This window comes from Podarcis erhardii (assembly GCF_964252035.2).
Source record: "Podarcis erhardii genome assembly, chromosome: 14".
NCBI classification, from domain to species: Eukaryota; Metazoa; Chordata; class Lepidosauria; order Squamata; family Lacertidae; genus Podarcis; species Podarcis erhardii.
Genome location: NC_138503.1, coordinates 53,126,325 through 53,148,352, shown reverse-complemented (window position 1 = coordinate 53,148,352; position 22,028 = coordinate 53,126,325). Strand labels below are relative to the sequence as shown.

At 47.3% G+C, this 22,028-nt stretch overlaps 1 protein-coding gene across 2 annotated transcripts in view; it reads right to left on the bottom strand.

The window, feature by feature from the left end:
* Positions 1-5,419: 5,419 nt before the first annotated feature.
* The window catches only part of FOXK1 (forkhead box K1), an 84,053-nt gene continuing 67,444 nt past the window's right edge, over positions 5,420-22,028 (bottom strand). The window contains exons 3-9 of one of the 2 annotated variants that reach the window (XM_081839750.1): positions 19,519-19,675; positions 17,000-17,146; positions 16,687-16,880; positions 15,345-15,511; positions 13,985-14,266; positions 12,102-12,326; positions 5,420-6,083 (exon numbers count right to left, since the gene is read on the bottom strand). In XM_081839750.1, the coding sequence (XP_081695876.1) occupies positions 5,863-6,083; positions 12,102-12,326; positions 13,985-14,266; positions 15,345-15,511; positions 16,687-16,880; positions 17,000-17,146; positions 19,519-19,675 (1,393 nt within the window). In that variant the 3' untranslated portion in view covers positions 5,420-5,862. The remainder of the gene's footprint in view (positions 6,084-12,101; positions 12,327-13,984; positions 14,267-15,344; positions 15,512-16,686; positions 16,881-16,999; positions 17,147-19,518; positions 19,676-22,028) is intronic. The other variant, XM_081839751.1, reaches the window with a different exon arrangement.

Below are 22,028 nucleotides of genomic sequence, written 5' to 3'. Positions count from 1 at the left end.
GAGGGCAGGGTATAAATAAAATTTAATAATAGTAGTAATAACAACAACAACAACAACAACTTACACTGTGCCACACAGCAGGGTGTCCGCTGCAGCCAGCTCAGTCCCTTGCAGCCGGCTGTTTCGCTGTGATCAAAGTGGGCGTCTGGAGTGGGATTTTTAACAAAATGCCTCTGTGTCTGCATGCAAAGGTAGGCAGGCAGACGTCCAGCTGGTTGGCTCTGGAGAACAGCAAAGGTCTGTTCTGCTTCCTTACTCAAGCTGGGCTTTGCTTCCAAACAATGTAAACCCTGGCAGGTGTCTTGTGATCCTCCTGCTCGCGTTCACAGTTTCCTACAAGTTCGGGCAACTGCATCTGAATGCATGCAGCACAACACTCTCATTCCTTCAGGAACCCACTAGAGACACTTCCTTCCTTTATTTTAGACAAGGGCAGAATTGCTGCTTGCATAGGAGAAGGGACCGGATAAAAGGACCTCCAAAACTAATAGATTATATGAAGCAAGATCTTTTCCTCCCAACTGAATTGATTTCGGGGGGGGGGGGGCATGCAGATTTTTTTGCACCCGGATGCTTAGAACTTCCAGGGGGGAGCAAGTGATCAATTCTTTTTTTAGATGGCAAGCAAACCTTTTCACGCAGAGAACATGTCTTTCTCTGCCTGTCTTGCAACGTTATTTCTGCTCTCTCTCGCCTACAAGAGTCAACCCCGGGGCTCCTAGCTCTCCTTCAGAATAAGTTCAAACTATCTGTTGTTATACAGAGCTAAGAGACTGCGCTTCTCCCACGACAGCTGAGAGATTTACTGGGACTGTTTTCATGGATAAAAATTTATCGGCACCCTTTGCACATCACAGTAAACCATAGGTAAGGAATGTGTCTGATTTGGTTGCTTGTCCCTTTTTGACTAGCATTAGGAGGAAATAAACTGCAGGCCCTGGTTTAGACATTATTATTATTATTATTATTATTATTATTATTAGACTTTTACTAGCATGTCCCAGGGCAGGTTGTAACAAAAAACCAATTCTGTATTGCTAACAGGTAAAACAAATTGTGGTCCCAGGAATAGGATGGGTCCTGAAAACACAGACCTCAGGTGTCAAAGTTCAGGAGAAAGAGGTGTGGATTTGACAGTTGCAAAAAGCTGTGCAGAGGGAGATGCAAAGCTTAGGGGTCGCTAGGGAGAAGGCCCTCGTCACTGCTACCCCCAAATTTCTGTGGAGGGCGGGACAACCAAGAGAGTGCCTAGGACCCATGTACCTATGGGACCGCCTCTCCTGGTATGCCCCGCGGAGGACCTTAAAGTCCACAAATGACAACATTTTGGAGGTCCCAAGTCACTTAGATTGGTCTCCACTAGGGCCAGGGCCTTTTCAGTACTGGCCCCGAATTGGTGGAACGCTCTGTCACAAAAGACCAGGGCCCTGCGGGACTTGACATCTTTCTGCAGGGCCTGCAAGACAGAGCTGTTCCACCTGGCCTTTGGTTTGGACTCAGTCTGACCCTTATGTTTCCCTCCCCTTATGGTCTTGATCTATGGGCTACTTTTAAAATGAGGCTGCATTTTAAATTGCATTTTAACCTGTACTGTATTTTAAATTGTCTCCCCCCATTATATTTTTACTTTAATTTTACTGGTGTTAGCCGCCCTGAGCCCGGCTCTGGCCGGGGAGGGCGGGGTATAAATAATAACAATACTAATACTAATAATAATTATTATTATCTTCCAATCTGAGAGGGAAGGAGGGGCTCTCTCTCCGATATCCTATGTCTCCCAAGAGATTGCGATCAAACAACCTCACTGAGTAAACTCTTGCCTTCCTTTCTGCAAATCATGCAACAATGGAGGGCAGGGGCAGGAATCGATTTTAGCAAACCTCCTGGGGATCTACCACTGGATCGCAATCAACCTGTTGGACGCCCCTATCCCATGTCATGCTAAGACAGGGGTTGTTCTCTCCTGGGGTTAATGCAGAGGAGCAAAATGACAAAGATCAGCCCCTGTTCACGGCAAACCATTAACTATGGTTTATCGCGACGTGTGAACAAGCCTTACAAAGGGGGGGGGGGAATGTGCACGACACCCACCCAAAACATGCAGGGAAATGTTCAAAGAGGTGTTGCAATGCTTAAAAATTCAGAGGAATTTAGAAGCACGGCTGGATTTACAAACATGCTTAAATCTTAGGCCTGCCTTTCTTAATAAGGGCCTGCAAACAGGGAAATAAACAGCTTGGAGGAACGCATGGGGTCATACGCTCGTCCTTACGCCCCCCCCTCCCCTCCCTCTGCCAAGCTCAGCACTCAGCAAGATTTGCTTAAATTTGGGCTCTGAAAACCCACTTGAAGATACAAAGAAACCCTAACGAGTGCCAAGCGGTCAATGTCTTAACCCTTCACCCACGGGGACGCGGGGACCGGAATCATATTTATTCATTTATTTATTGCATTTATAATTTCACCGTTTTCTCCAAGGAGCTCAAAAGTGGCACACGGGGTTCTCCTCGCCCCTCGACATTTAATCCCCACAACAACCCTGTGAGGTAGGGGAGGCGGCGAATGGCCCTCAAGGTCACACCCAGCGAGTTTCGCCGTGTGAGGATATGGACCCTGGTCTCTGCCGGGCACTAGTCCTGACGCTCTAACCACTACACCACCGCTGTCTCTCATGAGCTCCAATGACGAGTCATGGACATTTTTATCCTGCCCTTCCTGCTTGAGGATGCGCTCGTAGTTCTCTCCAATCTCCCCCTTTTCCTTGCCACCCAGCCTACTTCACAGGGTTGTTAGGCATGCATGACCTGCCCACCCAGAGAGCAGCATGGCTGAGAAGGAATTTGAACCCAGTTCTCTCCGGACCAGTCTTCTCCAGCAGAAGCTGCCGTCCAAAACAAAAGGCTACCTGAGAGGGAATCCGCTCCTCTTAATGCATAATCTGGGCTCTCAAGGGGCATAGCTGTCAACGTTTCCCTTTTTTAAAAGGGAAATTCCCTTATTCTGAATAGGATTCCTCGCAAGAAAAGGAAAAAGTTGACAGCTATGTCAAGGTGTGGTGAGCAATGGGGCAGCGCCATCCCTAAAGGTTAACGGTTATTCGATTCTGGTCTTTCTCCCTATCTCAGGCTCGATGGACAGGAACGGCACTAAAAGGTCCCAGCTGGTTACTCCCTCTTAACAAATCCAGACACAGCAAAGCCCTGCCTAGGTTGTTATGTAAGAGGAGGTTGCTGGATCAGGCCCGTGGCCCATCCAGTTCCAGCATTGCCTGTGGGAAAACTGGAAGCAGGATACGAGCGCAAGAGCAACTCTGCCCTGAGGCTGTAGCCACGGACAGCTCTTCTCTTCCCTGAATTTGCACCGTGTTAAATCAAGCCTGGAACTAGACACAGATCAGGCGTAGGCAAACTCCGGCCCTCCAAATGTGTGTGGGATATTGAACCCCAAGAACTAACAGTAGCAGCAGAGAAAACTTGTTCCCCTCTTTATTTTCAACTTTATTGGGCACATGAAACTAACCATAATTACCTTGAATTTCTGCTTAACCCTCAAGAAAGAAGGGCATTCTCGCTGGCCAGGTTTAATTTAAATCCATCAAACCTCCTTTGGGGAAGGTTCTCAGGCAGGGTGGAAGGAGAAAGAACTTGCCCATGTGTAGACCACCTGGTGGAAACCCTTAAAGGTAAAGGTAAAGGGACCCCTGACCATTAAGTCCAGTCGTGGCCTACTCTGGGGTTGTGGCGCTCATCTCGCTTTATTGGCCAAGGGAGCCGGCGTGCAGCTTCCGGGTCATGTGGCCAGCATGACTAAGCCACTTCTGGTGAACCAGAGCAGTGCACAGAAACGCCGTTTACCTTCCCGCCGGAGCGGTACCTATTAATCTACTTGCACTTTGACGTGCTTTTGAACTGCTAGGTGGGCAGGAGCAGGGACCGAGCAACGGGAGCTCACCCTGTCACGGGGATTCGAACCGCTGACCACCTGATCGGTAAGTCCTAGGCTCTGTGGTTTAACCCACAGCGCCACCCACGTCCCAATATGGAAACCCTTACAAATATGGTTTTCAATTATAAACTATATGCTGATCTCCGCCAGCAATTTCTAGATCAACTCTGTATCCCCAAATGGAGGTCATACATTTTCAGAGGTCGGAATCAGAGGTCATACATTTTCTATTACTGGGGAATGATCAGGAGCTCACCAAGTCAGTGGCTAAATATCTCTATTTGGTTTTTTGTTGTCAAAATACACTGCAGACGTCTGATCTCCCTGGAGACCAAGAGATATGACGATAGACTGCTCTGCCCCCTTTCTTTTAGCAAATGTTTTGTGCCACTGGGGAAGTGGGAATTCTGCACTGATTTGTTTTGGATGTTGTATGTGATGCCAATGAAGGTTTTACGATACGATACAATTCCCATCATCCCTAGCTCACAGGACCAGTGGTCAGGGATGATGGGCATTGGTAGTCCCAAACATCTGGAGGGCCGGAGTTTGCCTATGCCCGCAGTAGATGCCAGAAAATGCAGTCCCACTAATCCCAACCCAGCAAATGTTGAGCATAGAATTATAGATTCTGGAGGATCCTCCAGGCCAATGCAGGAAAATGCAGACGTGTCTGTTACGGGGATCGGACCTGCAATCTTGGCGTTGTTATCAGCACCATGCTCTAACACAGGGGTCCCCAAATTAAGGCCTGCGGGCTGGATAAGGCCCGAGGGACTCGTTTATCTGGCCCGCGGTGACCCCCACCGCCCGCTCTTACTGGTGCTGCGTGGCTGCCCACTTCTGAGTCGGTGAAGCACCGGAAATAGCTTGTGCGCATGCGCAAGTGTTATTTCCGGTGCACATCCGGGTCAGAGGAGGCCTGTGCACATGCACACATATTTCCGGTGCTCCTCCGACCCGGAAATGCGCCGGAAATAGCGCACACGTATGGGCACATGCTCTCCCACCCTCCGCACGATCGGCACTGGACACACCGGCCCGAGGCACGGTGAGTTTGCTGACCCCTGCTCTAACCAACTGAACTACCCCCCCCCACCTTAAACCGGTATCCCGGCATCTCTGTGCTGACAGTTTCTCAATCCCTTGGCTGGGGGGTACGTTCTTTTTTTGGGGGGGGGGGAAATTGGGAAGAACACTGTGCGCAGCGATACAATGTCAGAGCATGGGTCAGCTGGTGGGAAGAATGAACAGGCCCACGAGGCTGTTTCTGGGGATACCGGCCGATATAGCCTGCAATGTCTAACTTTTCGCAAAGCCCTTCCCAGCTGGGCTTCCTCTGGATTTCGGGTTTCAAAGCTTGGGGGGCACATTCCTGCGTGTGTTATGTGTGTGTGTGCGGATACATATATAAAAAGAGGCAGAAGTAATCTTTGGGAATCATATCCTGTGCCAGCCTCCTCCAAAACCACACTTGCCTCTGTCCTGCGTTTAATATGCTCACATACAAAGCCCAATATTTGAGGGAAAGGGAAGGAAATTAACGTGGGGAGAGGGGGGGAAACCCCAGCAGTCGTACAATCAAATTGTCTGTATTTGTTTCTTTAATCTAAAAAGGAGGTCTGGGGGTTTGGGGTGGGGTGGGGGGAGAGAGAGAAAAGATCTCCACAGTAAAAGGCAAAGCAGACTTCTGTGTAGCTGGAGGTTTCGGCCGTTCATTTGGCACCCCGAGACTCTTAAGAACCACCATCCTGTCCTCTTAAAATCTTAACTTTTGGAAAGGAACTTTAAAAAAACAACAACAACCCAAAAAAGGTGTTACAGATGTAGTTTTTTCTTCTTCTTTCTGTAGAAGAAGAAGAAAGACAATCCTGCAAAGGTCGTGCGCCGCGCCTCTTTCAGAGCCTCCCGGTTTCCTTATTCGCTGGCCGCCTGTCCTTGTGGAGCCGTGGAAGTGATGACGCTGCCTGTCTGCAAGGGGGCCGCTGCTGCCCCCCTCAGCTCCTCCACCCGAGGCCTCTTGACGTCCGGCTCGCCAGGAGGGTCCTCTTTTGGCGCGGCCTCCGCTGCCTGGCTGACCACAGCCGGAGTGGAGGAACTGGCCTGGGCAGCCAGCAGTTGCAGCGGATTTGTGAGGGCTGGAGGAGGAAAGAGAGGAATGTATTAGATAAAATGCAAAGAAATATACAACAATAAGAGTACCGTATTTTTCACTCCATAAGACGCACCCAGTTTTTAGAGGGGGGAAGCAAGAAAAAAAATATTCTGCGCAGAGCATGTAAGTGGCTCTCGCTTTTCTTGCTTTATTATTTTTTTTAATAAATATTTATTGAGATTTTACAGAATCATAACAAAATACAGCGAAAAAAGAGAAAAAAGAAAACAGAAAAATACAAGATACAAAAAACAAAAAGTAAATAAAAATAGAAATAAAAAAGAAAAAATCCCTCTTTCCTTTTTTTAACTTTAAAGTTCATTACCTTGTTTCCTTGACCTCCTCGCACCTCCCCTTTTTGTATTCCCATTTACATAATCAAATCAGCAAATCCTTACCCTCTTTCAATTTATCATCTTTAACTTTGTATCTTAAACATATCACAACTCAAATGTTTTCATCCATCAATTCGTTTTTGCATACCCTTTCTAACTTTATCACTAATGCCACTTATTTTCAATCCAACATCATTTTAACATTCATAAATTTTACACTGTTTCTGTAGATAGTCTTTAAATTTCTTCCAGTCCTCTTCCACCAGCTCCTCTCCCAGGTCTCGGATTCTGCCAGTCATCTCCACCAACTCCATATAGTCCATCACTTTCATCTGCCATTCTTCCAGGGTGGGTAAATCTTGTGTCCTTGCTTTAAACCCTTCCGTCCCTCCTCCCGCTTCGCTGAGAAGCAAGCAGAGCAAGAGCTTCCCAGCAAAGCAGGATGAGGGACGACTTTTGGAGCGCTGAGCAGAGCCTGGCAGCGGCTCTTGCTGGCTTTTCCGGGAGGTGTGGGAAGGGACAGAGGGCAGCCCATCAGTCCCTTTTCCTTCCTTGGGGAAAAGCCCCCAAGAGCCGCGCACACGCTCCACACGGCTCTTTAAAGGGAGTGCTGAGCAGAGCCTCCCGCCTGCATTCGCTCCATAAGATGCACACACATTTCCCCTTACTTTTTAGGAGGGAAAAAGTGTGTCTTATGGAGCGAAAAATACAGTACATTCATTTGTAATAAAGGAATATACAACGGGATAGACTGGAAGTCTAGTGTGTTGGTATGCATATGATTTTGGGGGGGAAATTGGTTTTGTTTTTTCTCTTTGTTCTTTCCTCTTTTTTTTGTTTCATTTTCTTTCAAGGTATATAAAATTTGTATATAATATTTGTATACATGTTGGAAATTATATTATAGTAAGTCCTGTAATGTAATATGACAACGTTTACCAATGTAATATAAGAACGTTAACAAATAAATAAATTGCATTTTTTTTAAAAAAAAAAAAAAGGAGGAGGAGGAAAGAGAGTGAGAGAGAGCGAGAGAGAGGAAGAAGAGCGTTAGCCTCGCCAATGCTGTTTTGTAAACGCAGAAGATGCATTTAAAACTACCTCTTCGGGGAACTGTAAAATAACTAAAAATTATTGTGAAATGATTTTATAATGAAATGAATGTTTAACAGTGGTGTACAAACCTTTTTCAAAGAGGGCCAGATTTGATGAAGTGAAGGGCTGTGAGGGCCGACCAAAGTTGTTGACCTTTTTATAGGATGGAAGTTGGTGTGGGTTTTTTTTTAAGATTTTACCCCAGGAAATAAACTGCTGCAGGGGCTGGATTAAACCGACCAGCGGGCCGGATTAAGGCCCCGAAACGAACAATGGACATGCCAGGTTTAAGATAACTTTTGTTAAAAGTCCAGAAGCCTTTTTTTTTACTAGGCGTTACAGGTCAAAGACTTGCCAAAAGAAGAAACTTTTTATGTAGGCCACAACTGCAGCTAGGATACTGCTAGCCCCAAAATGGAGATAATATGTCTTGTTATAATTTTGAATTAAAAAAAAAAAGGTATAATAAAACAAGCAGGAGAAAGCAATATGTTAAAAAACCAGATGCAGTTGAGGGAAGTTGCCAGGGTGGGGAGGGAGATTTTTCTTTGTATTAGACATATTATTGTGATGAAGATGAAAATGTAAAACTAAATAAAAAATATATTTTTTTTTTTAAAAAGAAATATCTCTACATATTGCAGTTGTTTCTTCTATCGCTTTCTCATCTTGGACGCCACTTTTCCACAGTGAGCCAGCTGTCCCCCCAAAGGGGCTGGCAACCGATACTTGAACCATCGAAAAACACAGAGCGTTGGAAATACAATTGCAAGCCAAACACACAGAGCGCTCCAGTAAATTCAACAAAAAACCAACAATTTGGCACACGCAGAATTAATTTAGTATTATAAACAAACGAACACATTCCCCCCCAAACAATTCAAGCTTAAGTACACGAACACAAAGCAAAAGAAGTGTTAACCCAGGGCTTTTTTCCCCAGCTGGAACTCAGTTCTGGCACCTCTGAAGTGGGCGCCATTTCCACTATAAGAGAAAAAGAGAGGCGTTCATGCTGAGTTCCGGCACCTCTTTTTCTAGAAAAACAGCACTGTGTTAACCAACGCTAATCCAGTTATCCATATGGATCGTTCATCCAACCCTTGCATTAAGTCAATATTTAATTATTATTATTTAATAATAATAATAATAATAATAATAATAATAATAATAATAATAATAATTTGTTATTTGTACCCCGCCCATCTGGCTGGGTTTCCCCAGCCACTCTGGGCGGCTTCCAACAAAGATTTAAAATACATTAAAATGTCACAAATTGAAAACTTCCCTGAACAGGGCTGCCTTTGGATGTCTTCTAAATCTCAGGTAGTTGTACTCTCTGACATCTGATGGGAGGTTGTTTCACAGGGCGGGCGCCACTACCAAGAAGGCCCTCTGCCAGGTTCCCTGTAACTTGGCTTCTCACAGCGAGGGAACTGCCAGAAGGCCCTCGGCGCTGGATCTCAGTGTCCGGGCTGAACAATGGGGGTGGAGACACTCCTTCAGATATACTGGACCGAGGCTGTTTAGGGCTTTCAAGATCAGCACCATCACTTTGAATTGTGCTCGGAAACGTACTGGGAGCCAGTGTAGGTCTTTCAAGACCGGTGTTATGTGGTCTCGGCGGCCGCTCCCAGTCACCAGTCTAGCTGCCGCATTCTGGATTAGTTGTAGTTTCCGGGTCACCTTCAAAGGTAGCCCCACGTAGAGCGCATTGCAGCAGTCCAAGCGAGAGATAACTAGAGCATGCACCACTCTGGTGGGACAGTCCGCGGGCAGGTAGGGTCTCATCCTGCGCACCAGATGGAGCTGGTAGACATCTGCCCTGGACACAGGATTGACCTGCACCTCCATGGACAGCTGTGAGTCCAAAATGACTCCCAGGCTTCACACCTGGTCCTTCAGGGGCACAGTTGCCCCATTCAGGACCACGGAGTCCTCCACACCAGCCCACCCCGTCCCCCAAGAACATAATTTATTGTTATTATTAGTATTATTACCCGCTCTTCACCCTAAGGTTCTTCCCTTGGGCAGCAAAAATGTGGAGCTACCACAAAAAAGGCTCTACCAAACCAATTTCTCGAAAAGAAGGCACCCTAGGAGAACAGGGACTTGTCCCGATGAGCAGAATTAAAGCCCTGAGAGAACGCAATCCCACGGCACAGATAAGTGAACATCAATGTAATTAACAATACTTATCTGCCAGCAAGTGGTGTTAAAATCAGCGGGGTCCACTTCTGGGCGAAGGCTGTTAGGATTTCATTGTCAAGAGGGGAATTAAGTTCTCAGTGGTGCAAAAGGGAAGAGAAACAGTCTCTTTAATCTTCACCTTCCCTCTTGCAGCGGAATGGGTGCTTCTCGATGAAGATTTGCTAATCACCACTTTTGGCTCGCTGAAGTAATTCCAGGCAATTCCAGGTGATCGTTCAAGGGCTTCGAGCACAAGGAGCAATTACCTGGTGCCCGGCGCTTCCATCAGGCCTCGTTGGACAGCAGAGGGGCTGTTGGCAGGTCTTGCTTTTTAAAATCTTGTTACCAACACACGTTGTGCGGCGGAGGCGGAAATATGAATTAGCCAGCTTTCCTCTTGCTTGGAAAACAAAGAGGCTGCAACGTCACAAGGACAGAAACACACGCCGGAACCACGAGCCCACCAGGCTGAGACCCTACCTGCCTGTGGACTTTCTCGCCAGAGTGGTGCATGCTCTGGTGATCTCCTGCTTGGACTACTGCCATGCGCTCCATGTGGAGCTCCCTTTGAAGGTGGCCCAGAAACTACAATTAATCCAGAATGTGGCAGCATTGGGGACTAGGAGCGGCCGCCGAGACCACATAACACCGGTCCTGAAAGACCTACATTGGCTCCCAGTATGTTTCCGAGCACAATTCAAAGTGTTGGTGCTGACCTTTAAAGCCCTAAACGGCCTCGGCCCAGTATACCTGAAGGAGCGTCTCCACCCCCATCGTTCTGCCCGGACGCTGAGGTCCAGCGCTGAGGGCCTTCTGGCGGTTCCCTCATTACGAGAAGCAAAGCTACAGAGAACCAGGCAGAGGGCCTTCTCGGTAGTGGCGCCCACCCTGTGGAACACCCTCCCATCAGATGTCAAGGTAATAAACAACTACAGTGGAACCTCTACTCATGTACAGAATCCGTTCTGGAGGTCCGTTTGTGAGTCGATCCAGGTTGCTGGTAGAAGCGCCGTTCTGCGTGTGCACATTCAGCGGCAGTGCCATTCTGCGCATGTGCAGACGGCGGCAGCCGCTTCTGTGCATGCACAAATTGCGGCAAACCCAGTATTTACTTCTGGGTTTGCCGCAGTCATGAGTTGAATTGTTCGCAAGTAGGGGTGGTGGTAAGTCATTAGAATACATCTGAAGGCAGCCCTGTTTAGGGGAGCTTTTAACATTTGATGAATTATTGTATTTCAATATTTTGCTGGAAGCTGCCCCGAGTGGCTGGAGAAACCCGGCGAGATGGACGTGGTATAAATAATAGATTATTATTATTATTATTATTATTATTATTATTATTATTATTATTATTAACCCTTGCACTAAGCCGAAGTGGCACTTGGGGGGACGGGACCCTAAAACCAATCACCGTGACACAAATTGTTAAGGGTCATTACAGAGATCTCCAAAGGGTCCTCTCCAAACTGAGCAAATGGGAGGTAAAATGGGAAATGCAATTCCGTGTAAGTATGTGCAAATCGATGGGTGCACGTCAAGGGAAAGGACCTTAATGTCGCATATATTCCCGTGGGGTCTGGACTGCAGGTGAGCAACCAGGAATGAGGCCAGGGGGACATAATGGAGAGCTCAAGGATGATGTTGACGCAGTGTTGGTTACTGGAAGAAAACTGCTAGGATCATAATGAGGTTCCAAAAATCTCTGGGTTGACCGCATTTGCAATACTGTGTCCAATTCTGGTTGCCTTGCCTCAAAAAGGAGATTGAAGGGTTGGGAAAGGCTGCGGTTTATTGAAAAAGGCAAGTAAGAGGAGAGACATGATGGAAGTTTGTAAAATTATTTGGGGCGTGCAGAAAGTGAACAGAGAAATGCTTTCCTCCCTCTCTCCTAAAACTAGAACTCATGGAAATTCAATGGAGCTGAACGTTGGGAGATTCAGGGCATAGAAAAGAAAGCACTTCTTCAGGCAACACATAGTTAAATCTATGGAACTCACTTCCGCAGGGACAGCCGCCAACCTGGATGGCATTAAAACAGAACTGGGCAAATTCATGGAAGAGGGGAGGGCTATCGATGACTGCTAGCCACAAAGGCTATGCTCTGCCTCAACTGTCGGAGGCGATATGCTGTGGCTTCTCCAGAGCCGGGGTGCCACAGCCGAAAAGGCCTTGTCCCAAGAGGCTCGTGTAGGGCCTCCGGCAGAGCTTCTCCTGCTGATCTCAGGAGCAGGCAGGATGAAACAGGAAGAGGCACTCCTCCCAGTATCGCTTCTGTGGCTGAAGGGTGCGGCCCAGACCTCGGGGCCTGAAGACAGATGCCACGGTTTGTCCCGGGAACCCCAGGGGCACGAGGGCAATGGAGAGAAGAGGGAGGGATGGCCTACCGTAAGCGCTGCCAGACAGGCTGTTGGTGGGCACGGCATGCTTCCCGTTCTGCGTCACTGCCCGGACGGGGAGCTGGTGTTGCCCAATGGTCATGGGCGCTGCTTGCTGGAGGATAGTGACTGTTTGCCCCGGGACCCCCTGGCCCATCTGACTGGCCACAGTTTGAATAACTCGGCTGGCAGTGGGGATTGCAGCAAATGCAATGGTTGGCTTCTCATCCATCCCTGCAAAAGAAAGAAAGAATCAATTGTTGACCTGGCTGTTCATTCTGGGTAGAGTCAGAGAACTGTGTTGAATTGTCCCTGTTATTGCCCATGCAGCCTCGGAGGCTTGTTTCCTCCACCCTGTTTCACTTCTTACTCCCTTCCTCTGGATGAGCGGTACGGAAATATTATTTTCAGTAACCCCTGCAATTTCCACCAGTGCCTCTGCAGGGAACGGAGAGACAGAGGGCATGCCTCACGCCCCCATCTCTCAAAGTGAGCTGCAGTAAAAGTTCTCCTTTCCGAGTTCAAGTGAAATGAACGCTGATTGATTCCAGAGGACATCTTATTTATTCACTTGCTTTCTTGGCCTCCGTGGAGACAGAAAGGCCTGACTTTGGGCTATCTGTCAGAGCAGCAGCAAAATCACATAGATGCTCAGGACAACAGAGAGTTATTTGGACAACTAAATTTATGTGATGTAATATTGCTTTGAGAGGACTGGATTTACAGCTCTGCAGTTTTGCCTTTGGTTAATTATTCATCCGATCTATTCTGTATTAAATACCAGGGTCTCCCTGCTGAAATACGAGAGGCAGATGTCAGAGCTGCTTCCTGAAGACACACCAGGCCAGGCCAGTGTTTCCTTGAAATGAACGTCCAATCTGATTGTTTTAACTGTTGCGCTTCTTTCTTTTAATTAAGGAGGTCTCAATGCTATTGTGCATTTTAATAACCGACTGATTTTACAGTTGTAAAAAAAGGTAAAAAAGTAAATGATCCCTGGACGGTTAAGTCCAGTCAAAGGTGACTATGGGGTTGTGGCGCTCATCTCGCTTTCAGGCCGAGGGAGTCAGCGTTTGTCCACAGACAGCTTTCCAGGTCATGTGGCCAGCAGGACTATACTGCTTGTGGTGCAACGGGACACTGTGACAGAAACCAGAGCGCATGGAAACACAGTCTAACTTCCCGCCAGAGCGGTACCTATTTATCTACTTGCACTGGCGTGCTTTCGAACTGCTAGGTTGGCAGGAGCTAGGACCGAGCAACGGGAGCTCACCCTGTCGCGGGGATTCGAACCGATCGGCAGGCCCAAGAGGCTCTGTGGTTTAGACCACAGAGCCACCCGTGTCCTATTTACAGTTGTAAACCACCTAGAAAACACTTTGGCATATAAGTGGTAGATAAATGAAATTATTATTATTATTATTATTATTATTATTATTATTATTATTATTATTAGTGATGACTTGTAGTGCAAATGTCAAATGGAGCAAAGCCTCTACAGCTCTGTGTTTCCAGTCCATATTCTACAACTGAAGGATGCTATCGTTAAATCCCCTATGAAGAGAGCTTGCCCACATGCTTGAATATGTACCCCACTCCTAACTGGTTTACCCAATCCGCAAGGACTCGAGGGAAGCCTTGTTCCAAGATTTAAATCTCTCAGCCGACAGATGGATTGGGTACTTGATTAATTTTAAAAGGGAATCGTATGCCAACCAGCCAAAGGCCTGGCTAAACAGGAACGTTTTCACCTGGCACCTAAAGGCGTACAATGAAGTTGCCAGCTGAACCTCCCCGTTTTTTTTGTGTGAGTTTACTAAAGCGGTTTGCGAAAGGATAGGCAAAAGCGTTCCCCGTGGGGAACCCACATCCCGTCAGGAGTGCTACGCTACCTCTGGTCTCACCAGCCAGGTCCAAGACGGCTCCTGCTGCTTCGTGGGCGCCCGCTGCCGGCACCTGGTTGGTCAGTATGTACCCATTGGCCGAGTTGGCCGAGGTGGTCACCACCCTGACCATGGTGACCGTGGGGGCCTGCTGGACGACGTGGATGGCGTGACCTGAAGGCTGCTGAGAGGTCACAATGGAGGCTGGCATGTAGGCCACCGGCTTGGCCACGAGGGCCGAGGGCCGGGGAGGGAGGGCCATGATCACCGGCTGGGCACTCACGGGCGAGCCTGGAAAGAAAAGGAAAAGGGAGAATGGAATAGGAGGGGACTTCGACCCCAAGAGCACCAGCGCTCAGGTAAAGCAGGGAGGCTGCTGGGCTCCAACTCCTGTCCGCTGCAGCTCAATGACTCTGAGACAGTGATGGCGAACCGTCATTACAGACCTAGTCTCCAAACTGCAACAAAAAAACCCACTTATTTATCGCCAAGTGCCAACATGGCAACTTAACCCGTATATCTCATTTTTCCTGTGTGTTTCACGTTTCTTCTTCATGACTGCTGTTGTAATAAATAATCCTTCATAAACGTTATTGCATTACATTCTTCATTAAATTATCTTTCCGTTGATATCTAATTTTATGATATAACTCAGTGCTTTTTTTCTTAAAAAAAATGTTTAGGGATACTCTCATTTTGACTCAAGAAAATCACCACCGGGGAGAAAATAAATACAGTTCAAATCAGGGAAAATAAATACAACGGATTTCTTTTCCTGTTAGATTCACAAAATGTGTAGGGGTATGTGTCCCCTTGTGTCTCCACAGAAAAATAGCACTGGTGTTACTCCAAAACAAAGTTCCTGGGACTGCTGTTGGATCGCAGCCTCCACGGAATGAAGTCGTGAGATTCAGAGAATCTCATATACGGATATGTTAAAGTTTTTTCCCTTTATTATTTTAAATTTGTTCTTGTAAAAACCAATTAAAAAAATATTATAAACCCCCCCCAAACCCCAAATATTTAAAACTGTTTAAAAAATCAGCAGTGGGCTGAAGGCAGATTAAAATACACACCAGCATTCTGTATATCTCTGCACCAAAATTATTCTAGCAGGCACCGAAAAGAGTACAAGCTGTGAGCATTTTGCACGCTTTCAATTGACGTGCGGATTATTTTGGACTCAGAAGAGGGTGGGCTTATGCGCTCAGGGACCAGGAACATGCCCCCCCCATGCAAATCTTGGGCTGCCTATACAAAGAAGACGCCTGCGTGTGGTCATTAGGCAGGGAGTTCCCAAGGGCAGCTGCTGCCACACCAAATAATGCAATTCCTTCTCTCCCGCAAAGAAACGCCGCAATTTACTCACCGGGGGCGCTCTGCGAATACCGATACTCTGGGACAGAGGCTAGTTTTGAGCCGAAGTCGTGGTCGTGCGGAATGGGCGACCCCTCCCTGGACAGGCACTCTGGGGTCTGTAGGCCACTGGTGTGGGGCGACAGCAGGCCAGGGTGAGTCGGAGACGCAGGGGCACTCCTGGAAAGCAAGGAGGCAGTGAGCCAAAGGCGAGGGCAGAGGGAGTCTCGGCCAAGGCGCCTAGTTGGGCACTAGGAGAGCCAGCCGCTGGACTGGACGGATTTTCCTTAATTTGTGTGGGTCCGGTGACCGTGTGAATCATGCAGCCAGAATCACAGTGCAGAGCAGCCACATGCCCCCAACCCTGGAGAACCTCGCCCATTTACTTTAAAAACAGCTGGTCCTGAAAAGCATTTACTGTTCCCAACCCTAATCCTGCGGAAAGTCATCTAATTAGATTTTAATTTGATCCTGGCTTGTTTTTAGGAGGTACTGTATTTTTCGCTCCATAAGACGCACCTAGTTTTTAGAGGAGGAAAACAAGAAAAAAAAATATTCTGAATGAAACAGTGGATGTATGATTTTTGTGGTTCATGCTGTGGCCACAGGCATGTGATCTGATGGTGAATTTGGGGTTACCCAATGCAAAAATCCTGAGAATCCATGTGGATCCGTGTTTTGTAACCACATTTTTGCACCATTGGGCCCCCACGAAACAGCGGATGTGTGGTTTTTTTTGTTGCAGGTTGTAGCCATGGACATGCTATGTGATCTGATGGTGAATTTGGGGTGACCCAATGCAAAAATCCTGAGGATCCATGGGCTTTTACCTCCCCCTCCCAGGAAGCCTCCTTTATCCCTAGCATCCCTTATCTCCCCCCCCCCCCCGATTGCTTGCCGATCAGCTGCTTCCTTTCAACACTCCCTTCCCTCTTGTTTGCTTTAGTGTCTTTTCCTTAGCCGGAGCAGTTTTTTTGCTCCTCCTTTTCTTCTAATTTCTCTCCTCATTCCTTTAGTCTTCCTGTCTCCTCTCCTTGCAAATTCGCTGTCTTTACCTCCCCCCTCCCAGGCAGCCTCCTTTATTGCTAGCGTCCCTTATCTCCCTCCCCAACAGCTTGCTGATTAGCGCCACCCATAGCAAAATGGGTTTGACTTGGAAAATCCCCCTATAGTTATTCAGATGGTTGATCAAAAGCTAGACTGAGCGGATAAGATGAATGCTGCCCCTTTCAGCCTTGCCAAATCTGGCACGTTGGCAGGCTGCCAGTGGGAAGCGCATGCCAGCTGTTGGTGCCACCTTGAGTTCCTGTGTCAGAGGAAAAGACGGGATATAAACAAGAACAAGAACAACTTACCGGGATGAGAGAGGCCCGAAGGGGGTTCGGAAGCAGGACACCCCCCTCTGCCTCCTTTTCCGGAAGGCCTGCTCCACCAGTTTGCCTTCGGAGGGCGGGTCTATCCTCCAGAACGAGCCCTTCCCAGGCTCCTCCTGGGAACGCGGGACTTTAATAAAATAGCGGTTCAAGGAAAGGTTGTGCCGAATGGAATTCTGTGGGGAGAAAGAGGCAGGAGCTTGATGACCCCAAAGCTAAGTGGTGGATTTAATGTTGTTTTGAGCGAGACCGAGAGCTCCACCTCCGCAGACCCCCCTCCAAGGCGCTTGCTCACCTGCCAGCCTTTATCCGCCGTCCTGTAATACGGGTAATGCTTGGTGATGTGGGCATAGATGCCACTTAGTGTTAACTGCCGGTCCTGGGCCGACGAGATAGCTTGGACAATCAGCTGGGCGTAGGAGTACGGAGGCTTGGACTCATCCTGCAGGTGGGTGGGCGGCACAAAAGACAGGCGCGCAAGGGAGTTTATATATATATATATATATATATAGAGAGAGAGAGAGAGAGAGAGAGAGAGAGAGTGTTTTCCTTTAAACAACATTTCGAACATTACAAAAAGAAAGACAAAAAAACCCATTTTGCTCTGCCGAGCTTACGACTTCCTTCTTTCCCTTCAACAGGTATCCCATATCAAATCCAATCGCACAATTTAACTCTTTACTATATATCCTCATTGTAGGATTTATTTCAATCCTTCTCGTGTCTTCAAATTTTTGCAATGACGCAAGGGAGTTTTTGGCGGCACAGCAGCTCAACTATTTGGGGAAGATTTTGCTGAGCACAACGGCAGCTGGCAAGGCAGATGCGTCCCAAGGCAAAAGCAAACCACGCTTCTGTTTCCCCACCCCCCACCCAATGAAAGTTTCGCAGTGGAAACCCCCCCCCCCCAAATATCTCTGCTTCTAAGGCCAAACCGTGATTCCTCCACGTGACCCAACAGCCACTGATGGAGAAGCTCTGTTTTGCTTTTTTAATTGCATAAAGTCTTCTCACGGTGAAAGCAACAGGGGTGGGTCGTGTCCTGTTTGCAGGCTTCCCAAAGGCATTGATGCCGGACCAGGTGGAGCTTAGATCAGATGCTGGAGAGAAATTATTGTGCTGATGCCTCTTATAACGCCTCTTACAGAGGCATCCTCTGATATTTTAACCAGCAGAGATTTGAACCTATTTTGTAAAATCCTTTCAGCAAGCCTTTAAGCAGATGTTGAATGACCGCCTGTCGTGGACGCTTGAGTTGCGATTCCTGCCCTCGGGGCCCCTTTGAACTCTGCAGTTCTATGACATTGCACTTCTGCTTATAAAAACTGCTTTCTTCTTCTCTTTTCCTGATGCGGTGTGTTCAAGATATAGTGGTACCTTAGTTCTCGAACTTAATCTGTTCCGGGAGTCCGTTCGACTCCCAAAACCGTTCGAAAACCAAGACGTGGCTTCTGATTCGCTGCAGGAGCTTCCTGCACCCAATCGGAAGCTGCGTCGGACGTTCGGCTTCCAAAAAACGCTCGCAAACTGGAACACTTACTTCCAGGTTTGCGGCGTCCGGGAGCCGATTTGTCCGGGAGCCGAGCCGTTCAAGAACCAAGGTACCACAGTATAGTGGTACCTCTGGTTGCGAACAAGATCTGTTCCGGAGGGCCGTTCACAACATGAACAGAACGCAACCCGTGTCTGCGCATGTCACGATTCGCCGTTTCTGCACATGATGTCATTTTGTTTTTGTTTTTTTTAAAATAATTTTTATTGGGTTTTTACATTTTATAACAACAAACACACACACAAAGACAAAAACACACAAACACACAAATACAATTACATACCCTAATTTTCTTTACCCACTTTCATTGACTTCCCCCCACCCCCTCCTCTTACATCCCAGTTCCAAAATTAATTCAGCAAGTTCTTACCTAACCTCTTAAACATATTCATATTGTTTTTTAAAAATTAAATTCTTTTTGTTTATCTATATTCAACTTATCCAATTCTCTTATAATCATTAATTTCTTTTTTTTTAAGGTCGATCTAACTTCCCCTCCACAAATTTTCCCTTTATTATATTAATTATAGGTCACATTGACCAAGTAAAACAAATCATAACATTTTATAGTTCTATTCTCTCTCCCCCCCCGCCCCGGTTTCTGTCCCTTCCCAGACAAATGTCCAAAAAACAAACAAAAAATAGTTCTTAGCCCGGATTCCTCACGTCCGAGGCGTCTGATTCTCTGTCAGTCCCTCTCTGCCAACTATATTGGTAATCCTCTTTGTTGGTCCTAACACATGATGTCATTTTGCGCATCTGCACATCCGTGAGCGGCGAAACCCAGAAGTACCTCTCCGGTACTTCCGGGTTGCCGCGGGACATAACCTGAAAACGCTTAACCTGAAGCAAACGTAACATGAGGTATGACTGTATTGCAATTCCAACTTTTATCTTATTTAAGAGCGATGGTTTCAACCAGCAATGGAGAAAAGCTGAGAGCGCCATTGAGTCGAACACCCTTGCAGCCTTTGCAAGACCCCTGAGAGAGAGAGAGAGAGACCTTGTATGCAACGTTAGGCCAACCTGCCTGGCCAGACAGGAGAAGCAGCTCTTGCTCAACCCTCGAGGGGAATCCTTTGGCAGGAATGCATCTACAATTTACTCAACTGTCTGGTACCGGAACCGGGGAGCCCACCCCGTCGCGACCCTAGAGGAGAGGAATTGACAGCTGAGCTGCCGCCGTTAGCAGTGATTAATGGAACGCCGGGCTCCCCAGCCTTTGCAAGGATGCAGAAGAAGAGGGGAAGGTTTCGTGGTACCTTTGGGCTGTCTCCGCCAGATGCATCCGCCTGCTGCTCAGACGTTGCCTTGGCTGCATATTCCGCCACCAGCTGCAGGTCCGAGGTAATATTCTGTGCGAAGCGGTATCCTGAGGAGCCAGCGCCACGCGGACTGGCCGGGCACGAGTTGGGAACACTGTGGAGAAGAAGCAATAATAGTAATAATTTATTATTGGCAAAATTGACAATGAAACGAAGAGGAAGAGATGATAAGGAATTTAAGGAAGACTGGAAGGACTTTATTGCATATATACAGAAGCAAGGTACACAGGTTAACACATCAGCGTTCCAAAACCAAGGCGCACTTTCCCATAGAAAGTAATGCAAAACGGATTAATCCGTTCCAGACTTTTTAAAAAAACAACCCCTAAAACAGCAATTGAACATGAATTTTACTATCTAACGAGACCACTGATCCATAAAATGAAAGCAATAAACCATGTACTGCAGTCACACAATCAATCAATCAATCAATCAATCAATCAGTAGCTGAACTAGGTTCCACACAGTCACAAAAAAACAGAAGAGCTGCAAAAACAAAAACACAAAATAAATAGCAAAACCAGACAGACCCCAGTGTAACACTCAAAATGGAAGTGTGGCATTCAAACCGGAGTATGTTCGGCTTCTGAAAAAAAGTTTGCAAACCAGAACACTTCTGGGTTTGCAGTGTTTGGGTTCCAAATTGTTTGAGTACCAAGGAACTAAGTCACTTCAGGTTACAGATGCTTCAGGTTACAGACTCCGCTAGCCCAGAAATAGTACCTCGGGTTAAGAACTTTGCTTCAAGATGAGAACAAAAATCGCGCGGCGGCAGTGGGAGGCCCCATTAGCTAAAGTGGTACCTCAGGTTAAGAACAGTTTCAGGTTAAGAACAGACCTCTGGAACGAATTAAGTTCTTAACCTGAGGTACCACTGTACTGTGATTTATTCAATTTGTATATTGCCCTTCATCTGTATATCGCAGAATAAAAATACAAGATTAAAAAAACACACAAAATATGTAATAAAAACAAGAACAGAAAAACACCCGCCAAACCAATGAACTCTCCCTCCCCCATTTAGAAAGGGGTAAAAGATGTCAATCGGTCAAAGGCCTGGTCGAAGACAAACATTTTCTCCTGGTGAAGAAACCAGGCAAAAAACCCCACCCCCACCCCGGGATAGCATTGCACAGACAGGGAGCCACTGCAGAAAAGGCCCTGTTCTCGTGCTGCCATCCTTGGGACTTTTAAGCATTTAGGTCCCAAGTAGTTTACGGCTATATAAACCATCATAGAAATGGAACAGTGATGTATCCCATGGCTAATCCCTGCAATTTCTCCAGAAAAGGAACAGCATCCATTGACACCCCCTCCACCACAATCTTATTCTCAAGAGAACCCCACCAGGTACGCTGGCTGGGCAAGTCACTGAGCCGAGATCACCCAGGAAATCTTCGAAACCGGGTCCCACTGCTCACAGACCAACGTTAAAATCAACAGACAAGGAGGCTGGATTTCCTAACCGGCTAAATAATGCAGAAGCACCCTCAAAATGTATCTGGGCAGCCCATGTCCCTCTTAGTGTTTCTTAGTGGAATCTCAGCTCTGCCCTCCCGACTGCAGAAATCAATATATATGAAAAGTGACGGAAATGAACGAGGCCACCGCTTGTTGAATATTCATCATTTCTCCAGTCCATATCTTCAGAGTTTTCTCGGGGGCTTTCAAGAAATGTTTTAATACCTTGCTGCCCTCAAATACTGGAAAAGTAATTACCGCGGGGGTCTGCCAATTACTGCTTGCCTTTTATCCTATTCACGAGGACGACATACAAATCTTGTGCCCTGAAGACTCCCGCTCCACCCTGACCTGCTTTCAATGTGGCCCTCTGAGCTGGACGACCGACCCAGTCCTGGAACAAAGAAATCCTAAAAGTGACCTGGTGAAGATTCAGCGACATGGAGGAAAACCTCGGAAATCCAAACCTCGAGTCTGCCATAATATTCTGTGTTTTTCTGCAGATACATATATGCCTGTAGAGGTGCAATCTCTCCAGCATTCAGGCCAGGTTCCTGGGTGTATCAGCACCAGCTTCCATGGCATTAGGTACCACCTACAGGTAAGAATAGGGATGCGGGTGGTGCTGTGGGTTAAACCACAGAGCCTAGGACTTGCCAATCAGAAGGTCGGCGGTTCAAATCCCCGCAACAGGGTGAGCTCCCGTTGCTCGGTCCCTGCTCCTGCCCACCTAGCAGTTTGAAAGCATATCAGAGTGCAAGTAGATAAATAGGTACCGCTCCAGCGGGAAGGTAAATGGCGTTTCCATGTGCTGCTCTGGTTCGCCAGAAGCGGCTTAGTCATGCTGGCCACATGACCCGGAAGCTGTACGCCGGCTTCCTCGGCCAATAAAGCGAGATGAGCGCCGCAACCCCAGAGTCAGCCACGACTGGACCTAATGGTTAGGGGTCCCTTTACCTTTACCTTACAGGTAAGAATCAAGGTGA